The sequence below is a fragment of the Drosophila takahashii genome, chromosome 2R, assembly GCF_030179915.1.
Source record: "Drosophila takahashii strain IR98-3 E-12201 chromosome 2R, DtakHiC1v2, whole genome shotgun sequence".
NCBI lineage: Eukaryota > Metazoa > Arthropoda > Insecta > Diptera > Drosophilidae > Drosophila > Drosophila takahashii.
This window is the reverse complement of record NC_091679.1, coordinates 5,966,794-5,976,337: the sequence shown is the minus strand read 5'-3', so window position 1 is coordinate 5,976,337 and position 9,544 is coordinate 5,966,794. Positions and strand designations below refer to the sequence as shown.

The 9,544-nt window shown below is 47.7% G+C and overlaps 1 protein-coding gene across 1 annotated transcript; it reads left to right on the top strand.

The window, feature by feature from the left end:
- Positions 1–1,147: 1,147 nt before the first annotated feature.
- On the top strand, positions 1,148–4,575 carry LOC138912077 (uncharacterized). Its single transcript, XM_070211934.1, has 4 exons — positions 1,148–1,406; positions 1,467–3,526; positions 3,643–3,946; positions 3,998–4,575. Exons 1-4 carry the CDS (start codon positions 1,148–1,150, stop codon positions 4,573–4,575), a joined length of 3,201 nt encoding a protein of 1,066 aa, XP_070068035.1.
- The last annotated feature ends 4,969 nt before the right edge of the window (positions 4,576–9,544 follow it).

Genomic DNA, 9,544 nt, shown 5'->3' with positions numbered 1-9,544 from the left:
CGTGCGTCGGCGCCAACAACGCTGGCACCGGCGTTAGCTGGAGCTGCGAGTGCAGTAACAAGCTGCAAGATACAACAGCTGCCAGAGCTACAACAGACCTCCTCTTCGATCATGAGAACCCACTGCAAGCGAGTAAACCCCAAGCGTCCTCGTCACCGGCGGCAGAAAACTCACTCGTTGACCTGGGTTACATAACCTCAACAGTGAGCACAGCCCAGGGAATGGTTTCCACCCTGACAACGAACACCACTACGGTGGCTGGCAAGTGGACTCCCACGACATGTAAGAAATGGCCTACAAATAATGACCCGGCTTTAACACCACAGTGCGAATCGAGAACCGTCTATAAACCTAACCTCAATCGCGCAGAAGCACGAGGCGACAAACACACCGACCATGTGGGACTGGCAGGGTGCAGGCAAGTGTGCTACACTCCCTGAAGCTTACAAAAACCCGCCCGCGCAGAACGCACCAAACGCCGCACAAATCGCCGCCCGCCAAGCGATCCCTAGAGAGTTGCCCACCTTCGACGGCAACCCCGAAAGCTGGCCACTGTTCTTCAGTAGCTACCAAACCAGTACCGAGATCGCAGGCTACACTCAAGCGGAAAATCTTATGCGCCTACAAGCAAGCCTCAAGGGCCAAGCCAGAAATGTAGTCCAGAGCAAGTTAATGCTACCGGCAATGGTGCCAGAAATCATAAAAACTCTGCAAATGTGCTTTGGGCGACCCAAACTTATTCTCCCCTCGGTGCTTAACAAGGTCAAACAACTCCCGCCTCCCAGGGACAAGCTAGAGCCGCTTATTGAATACGCTCTAGGCGTACGTAACGTTTACTCAACGATGGAAGCGTGCGAACTTAAGGACCACATGAGCAACCCGATGCTCGTGCAAGAGCTCGTGGGCAAGCTACCCTCCCAACTCAAGCTGCAGTGGGCAATGAATGCCAGGAATGGAGACTCATCATCAGTACGGATCTTTAGTGAATGGCTATACGAAATTGCCGAGGCAGCCAGCAAGGTTACGACGCCGTTCTACAACACGAGGAACGCCACTCTGTACTACCATACGGAGGAAACGGATCACGAAGTGCATAGCTTGCCAAAGCGCGGACCACAAACTTCATAACTGCCCGGAGTTCGAGTCTATGGCCCTGGAGGAAAGGCTACGCGTCGTACGCGTCAATAAACTATGCCATAATTGCCTAAACCGGCATCGTCGACAGTGCTTCCTGAGAAAAGTGTGCGGCATCAACGGCTGCAGTCAAAGCCACCATCCTTTGATTCATAGAGGGCTACAACCAGACGCGTTGCGGGCAGCTGTAACGTCCGACATCAGCGACGAAGTCCCTCACCACCATAACGGACTGCTCCATACTCATCGGCATATGGAAAACACAAATTTCCGTATTGTTCCAATTAATATTCATTACAATCAACAATCACTACATACCTTTGCATTTTTAGATGAGGGCTCCTCCGTCACCCTTATCGACAGAAAGGTCTTCGAGCAACTGAACGTGAGGGGCGTCAGGCAATCCCATTGCCTAAGGTGGACGAATAATACTACGCACACCGACCACGCATCCGAACGAGCCTCACTCAACATATCCAACGCTCGCACCGGATCTAAGTTCAAGCTGAGGGATGTACACAGCGTAGAGAGCCTTAACCTGCCCGCGCAATCAGTCGATATGAGCGAGCTCGCCCAAAGGTTCCGATATCTAAAAGGACTTCCAATCGAATCATATCAAAATGCTCGCCCCACCGTCCTCATCGGTGCCAACAACTGGCATCTAGCTGTGCCCCTCAAGATACGGGAAGGAGCATGGAATCAGCCCATAGCGTCGAAAACAAGGCTAGGATGGACACTACAAAGCTGCAACACAAGCAGACCAGCAACAGAGCGGGTCAATGTGCACGTTTGTAGCTGCAGCCGACTAGACGCTAATTTACACGAAGCCATAAAGCAAACATTTGGCATGGAAACAGCAACGCAACACAAACTGCTGTCAGCAGAGGATAGACAAGCCTTGAGCCACCTACAATCAACTGCCGTTTTCAACGATGGAAGATATGAAGTCGGTCTGCCCTGGAAGGATGCCGACATACCACTACCCGAGAGTTACCCGAACGCACTCAACAGGCTTAAGTGCCTGCAACGCAAGTTCCTCAAGCAAAGCGAGCTGAGAGAGCAAACTCAAAAAGAAGTGGACAATCTTATCAATAAGGGTTACGCACGCAAGTTAACTTCCAAAGAGATCGCCGATCAAAACGAGCGGGCGTGGTATCTGCCCACCTTCATAACTATCAACCCTAACAAACCGGGAAGAGTTCGCCTAGTTTGGGATGCCGCCGCCCAATCCAACGGGAAATGCCTTAACGACTATCTGCTCCGAGGACCTGACCTGCTGCAACCACTTTTCGACCTACTTGTTTCGTTCAGGGTAGGCCAGGTCGCAATCTGCGGCGATATAGCAGAGATGTTCCATCAGATAAGAGTCCGACCCACGGATGCACACGCACAAAGGTTCCTGTGGTGGGACAACGGCGAGAAAGCTGGACAACCCTCAGTATACTCTATGAGCGCCCTTACATTCGGAATTAATTGCGCCCCATTTATCGCGCACTATGTCCGCGACGCCAATGCAGAGCACTTCCAGAACATCTACCCAACGGCCGCGAATGCCATTAAGAATTATCACTACGTGGACGATTTCCTATACAGCGACGTCAGCGTTGAAGCCGTCACCACAATCTCCACCCAAGTGAAACATATCCACTCGGCGGGCGGCTTTAACATTCGCAACTGGTCATCAAACTCGGAAGAAGTTCTCCGCAAGCTGGACGCCACTACAAACTCTCCGCTGCAGGTGGAAATTGCAGCCACAGAAAAGGTGCTCGGTCTATACTGGATGCCCAAGCCTGACAAGTTCGTTTTCAACTTGAAATTTGCTAGGCTGAAACGCAATGTACTGGGAGAAGACGTGCCACCAACCAAGCGCGAGTTACTACAGGTACTAATGTCAATCTACGACCCATTGGGATTTATTTCGTGCTACACAATCGCGCTAAAAATCTTGCTTCAAGAAGTATGCCGAAGCTCGATCAACTGGGATGAACGCCTACCATTCGAGCTAGTACCCAAATGGGCACAATGGAAACGCTCGTTGCCGATTATTGCAGCGATACAAATTCCAAGATGCTACTTCCATTCAGATGACCACGTGAGCGATGTGCAGCTGCATACATTTGTCGACGCCAGCGAAATGGCTTACGCAGCGGTCTGCTATCTACGCATATGCCACGGCGAGTCAACTTACCTAAGTTTTGCGGCATCGAAGGCAAAAGTAGCCCCTCTTAGCCCAGTATCGATTCCCAGGATGGAGCTTCAAGCCGCGGTTATCGGAGCAAGACTCAGCAAGCAGATCCTCAGCATCACGACTTCAAATAAAATCTTGCTGGTACTGGTTCGACTCCAAAACCGTCCTAAGCTGGCTGCGTATGGACCCACGGAAATTTCAGCAGTATGTTATGCATAGAGTTGGTGAAGTTTTGGAACATACCAACGTGAACCAATGGCGGTGGGTACCTACCCACGTTAACCCCGCGGATCTCGCAACGAAAACCACCAGTGCTTCAGCCATCTCAGTGGCCAAGCCCCTGCCAACTCGGCACAACGCGAGAGGAAATACGCCAAGGACTGCTCGCCATTCACACTGAAACGCATCGACCCCTCCTAAACGAAGAGTACTTCTCAGACTGGCGTAGATTGTATCGTGCTCTAGCCGTCTTCTTACTTTACATGGAGCGACTACGAGCAAAGGTGCGCAAGGAACCACTGCCGAGAAGCGTATCTTGCCAGTTAGTGCAACAGGCACAAATCATCCTATGGCGCTACGCACAGGCTTCCGAGTTTGCGCCAGAGATCCAATGCTTGGATCGAGGTAAATGTATTCACCGCAAATCCAAACTAATAAGTTTGAACATTTTTCTAGATCACCACAAGCTTCTTCGGATTTGCGGACGAGCGGAAAACTTAAACAGCCAACAACAAATCGTACTGCCCTACGCGCACCCTATAACACGCCTTATAGTGGTTTGGCATCACAATGAAATGCACCACACATCCCACGAGGCGTGTATAAACCGAATCCGAGGCACCTTCTATATTCCACGATTGCGAGTCCTCTACAAGAACGTGCGCAAGTCCTGTCAACGGTGCAGGTTAGAGACCGCCAGACCAGATGTTCCACAAATGGCTGCCTTGCCAGCCGCTCGACTGGCATCATTCCAACGCCCGTTCACATACGTGGGTATTGACTATTTCGGTCCGATGTTGGTCAGTGTCGGACGCCGCAGGGAGAAGCGTTGGGTAGTCATTTTCACCTGCCTTACCATTCGGGCAGTCCATTTGGAGCTGGCGAATTCCCTTGATACGGCCTCGTGTGTTATGGTTATTCGCAACTTTATTAACCGAAGAGGATCACCCCGGGAAATCTACTCGGACAACGGGACTAACTTCAAGGCCGCCGAAAAAATCATCTGCGAAGAAAGCCTGAGAATCGACTACTAAGAAGTGGGAGTAGCGTTTGATCAAATCCAATGGAAATTCAACCCACCAGCAGCCCCTCATATGGGGGGAGCTTGGGAGCGGCTCGTCCGCCCAATTAAAAAGGTGCTGCACGCTATCTTCCCACGATGAAATTCACGGATGAAAGACTTCGAAGCGCCCTGTGCGAAGTGGAATTCATCATCAACGCCCGTCCACTTACGTTCGTGTCACTCGATTCAAAGGACGACGATGCATTAACGCCGAATCACCTCCTACTGGGATCAGCGAGTGGCCACAAGCCAGTCTTTGAATCGACAAACAACGTGCGGCATATGCGGCAGTCTACCCAACTATTTGCTGACCATTTCTGGAGACGCTGGGTCCGCGAATACGTCCCAGATCTAGCTCGAAGAGGAAAATGGTTTTTGAAGCGACCACCCACGAAACAGCTGGCCCAAAGGCATCGTTGAAGAAACAACTTTGGCGAAGGACGGCCAGGTTAGGCAGGTATCCGTAAGGGCTACCAAGGGAACGCTTCGAAGGCCCGTAGCCAAGATCGCTGTGCTGGACGTCGGCACTAATGAGGGTAAACACGCCCCCAAAGAGAGCAGTTTACGGGGGGGAGAATGTTGCCGCCGAAATCTTGCCTAAAACCAATAAGCCCGATTAAAGGGTATTCCATCTCCAAATCAGCTGCGTAACAGAACCGTTACTTGCGGAGCTTTTGTGTATGCGAGGCCGCGACGTACAGCCATGCAAAGCGAGCGACAGTTTGCTGCTGATATTTGGAGACGACGTTTTAAAGCGCACCAAATAGTTATAATAAAGTGAATCATTGAACATTAACCTCGTGTATTCCTTTGGGCGCTGTTAAAAGCGTATTCACAGCCAGGCAACTCAACAGATAATGTAAGTGAAGAGTCAAAAATTTTAAATAAAACAGAGAAGCGTAGTGTAGAAAAAAAATATTCTTTTCTTAAAAAGGAATTGTTAGAGAAGTTTAAATCAGACATGCTTGAAAGGGAAAATAGAGAGGGCGGAACTATTGTAACAGGAAATAGAGGTTTCAATAGATATTATAAACTCGGTTATAAGGACCTTTTCACTTTAAGAATCCAGTGCCATTACGTTTCAAAAAGGTTAAAAAAACATTCCCATCTAGATGTGTATAAGATTCAAATAAACTGTGTAGAAATTGATGAAGAATTATTTTACTATCCACTTCTACCAAAAACAATAGATTTACCACCTCCACCCAAGATAAGTAAAAGAGAGGTTATAACAATTGAGGAACTAGACTTGAGTGGTATAGACTCTGATGGGGGAAAATTATGTCTATTAGAGTGTAGCGAGTTGTTAAACAACTTTTATATGAATTAGGGATAACATATTACTTATTTATTTCAGAAGGATATAAAAATTCCTCAAGGAAATAATATATTAAACAAAACAAAAGGCAAGTTAATTTACTTTAGTATATAATATTTCATTTCATTAATTCGTTTTTTTTTTCTCAATTCAGTTGAATATGTTCACCTTTTAGGATCTAACGTAGTTTCAGTAAATTCAAATTCTAATAATATTTCTAGTTTTAATTTAACTGATGATGACATCACACAACTTTATCACCAAAATATAAACATTAACTTAAGCAATAGCGATGAGAGTAATGAAAATAATGAAATTACTCCTGAACAAGTAGAGTTGGGTTATTATCTAAAACAGATAGGGAAAAAAAACGAGGAAGAAAAATCAGCTGAAGAAGAAGATGAACCTGTTCAAGACAGGGATTCTGAACCTGAAGCTAAAATGAACCCACATGAATTAGAACTGTGGAATTATCTATATAGGCAACGGGTACAAAACCAATAAAATAAAATATACTCACCCAATTTATAAAAAATTTCCCAACACACCCAAATATTTTATATTTAATACTCAATTTATTTGAAATGTAATTGTTATTCGTTCAACTTAATGTTATATTAATGTGACGACGATTCCGACGCCGCCACATAAGCGCCCAAAACCCCACGGAGGGGGGAGGGACGGAATTCAATATTATTATTATTTTTGTATTTACTTGTTATTACTGTATTATCGACAACCCCAAGCCCATGGAGTGGGTGAGGGAGTTTTGTCATTGTATTAAGAGAAACCCCTGAAGCCATGTTTTGTTTAAAATATAATAATCATAGCCCTAAGAAAACCCATATGCCTTAGTCTATAAATATATAGTAGGGGAGCGAACAAGGAAATAGGGAATATAGCTGCATAACAAAACTCACAGCGGCGACGGTACAGTCGACGCTCGGCAGAACGAGAAGCGACAAACGAACGAAAAGGCAGAGAGACAAAACTCACAGCGGCGACGGTACAGTCGACGCTCGGCAGAACGAGAAGCGGCAAACGAACGAAAAGGCAGAGCGACAAAGTATACGACGTCGACTGCGCAGCCGACGCCAGACAGAGCGAGAGACAACAATAAGCCACGTAGGCCAATGAGAAAGCTCGCGACGGAGTGCGAGCGAGTGAACACGCGATCAGAGAGTCTAGCGACAAAAGCTCACCTCAGCGACAGCGCGTAGGCACGCGCCGTGATGTGGCGAATTATCGAATTAAATCGGAGTAGTATCTGCTAATAGGAACCTCGTTAAACAAGCGTAGAAAATAACCAACAATAATCCGTAACCTAATTCCGGCGGTCAAATCAACGAATAAACTAATAATCTTGAGTTAACAGGGGGTCTGCGTATGACCTATAATCCCAACTTTATAACCTAACTTGCCCGACTTAAAAATAGTAGTTAATTAGAAGTTCTGGGTTTGCCCGACTTTAAAATAGTAGTTAATTAGAAGTTCTGGGTTTGCCCGACTTTAAACAGTAGTTAATTAGAAGTTCTGGGTTTGCCCGACTTTAAACAGTAGTTAATTAGAAGTTCTGGGTTTGCCAAACTTTAAACAGTAATTACTTAGAAGTTCTGGGTTTGCCCGACTTTTGAAAGTAGTTCGTTATAGAATTCTGGGTTCGCCCGAATTTTATAATTAATGTTGATACCCTAGACCACACCCGTAGTTGATAATAAGAATCCAGGGTCCGCCCGGATTTTGTAATTAGCATTGACCACCTGAACCAGTAACCCATAAACCCGTAAATATCCTGGGGCTCGCCCGGATTTCCGTAGTTAATTATAAAGTCTAGGATCCGTCCAGATTTTACAATTAACGTCGAAGACTCTAGCCCGTCCACATTAATTTGGTAGTAAGACCCTAGGTGTCCCAGGCCTGCCCTGATTTCCCGTAGATAATCCTGAAGTTCTGGGTCCGCCCGAATTTTACCATCGACCTCGGTAGCGCTTACTCGCATACGTCTGTACCATCGCCCGACATAGTTCTTGGGATCACCCGAACACTGTCGTTATTAGTTCTAAAGGTTCTGGATCGTTCCGAACGCTCGGGTCTCTCACTAGAGGTGATAATTGACACGGAACTCCTTCCGAGGTCATAGTCGCACTACCCTGATTGCTTACCCTCTCTTACCTCCGAGATCGTGCCTATAAATGCACTTACTGAACCCACATCGTCTACTGTAAGTTTATAAATTTTTGTGGAGACCTCGGCCAAACCCCCTGAACCTACCCCGGCTGGAAAAACGTCTTTACAATGGCGCCCGAGCAGGGACATTCGTGGGTCTGATCACGAACGATCGGCTGATCAAAGATAGGTAGAGAGTGAAAATACAATCGACGAAGAAGTAAAACAAGAACCTATAATAACAAAATCTGAAGAGGACACCGAAAACACTACGATGGCAGACCACGAATCGGAGGAGAAGAAGGTTGCTTCGGGTCCGACGGACGGCCGGCTAGGAACACGCTGGATTTATTCACTAAGGAAGGACGAACTTATTATTTTGCCTTGGAATTTGGATTCGACGGCACAGGAAAAGTAGACGAGATGAGAAAACGGTTTGCCGAGGTGATTAAAGCAGGTGAGCTCTCTCTAAATCAAAAGGCCCGATTGGCCGAATTAGAAGTTAGCTTTACGACCGGGGGTTCCACTTCTGGCACCCAACGATCGGATGGAACCGACCCCGACCACAGGTCAGTCCAGCTACACGTTCCTGGAATCTTTACCCCCAGGGGTGGGAGCCCCGTCGACAATGAACGGACCCATGCCGCAGAGAAGGGCGCAGACCGTTACCATGGCCATGACCAGAACCAAGCGGGTGAAACGGCCCACGGAAGCATGTACGGGCGGGCTACGGTACACGTCGCCGTAGCCGAACAAGTTCGGAAATGGGGACTCAAATTTAACGGCCACACCGACCCCTTGGCGTTTCTAGAAGAACTAGAAGAGAGGGCTACATCGTACGCTCTCCCTTTTTCTCAGTTGCCCAGGGTGATGACAGAAACGCTCACAGATAGGGCTTCCCGGTGGTTTAGGACGAGCCAATTACAGGGGGCCACGTGGACAGTATTCCGTCGGGAGTTCTTAGACTTCTTTTTACCGCCGCATTACTTCCGCCGTTTGGAAGACGACATACGGGCCCGATACCAACGAGAGGGAGAAGGCTTCAAAGATTACGTAATCGAGATACGCACCCTGATGCGCCACGCCGGTTACGATCAAGCTTAAGAACTAGACAGGATTTACGAGAATTCTCTCCCTGCGTATCAGATGTATGTTAAACGAAGTGACTTTGAGACACTGAGCCAACTTTCACAATTGGCAGTCGAGTTTGAAAGTATCCAGTATCGCGACCGTATGCGATCACAAGCTAGAGACCTGTCATACCGAAACCCCGGCCGATCGCTTGGAGGTGCCCGAGAAACCCTACAGTCACACGCGCCCTTGAACCCCACCCAAGCGCGCAATCCCTTCCGTAACAACCCTCAAACTCCCCCACAAGCACAACCACTGGCCTCGACGAGGGGAGAAATCTCAAACAGAATGATGAACCAAGAATCAACGGCGGCAGAAGGACGAA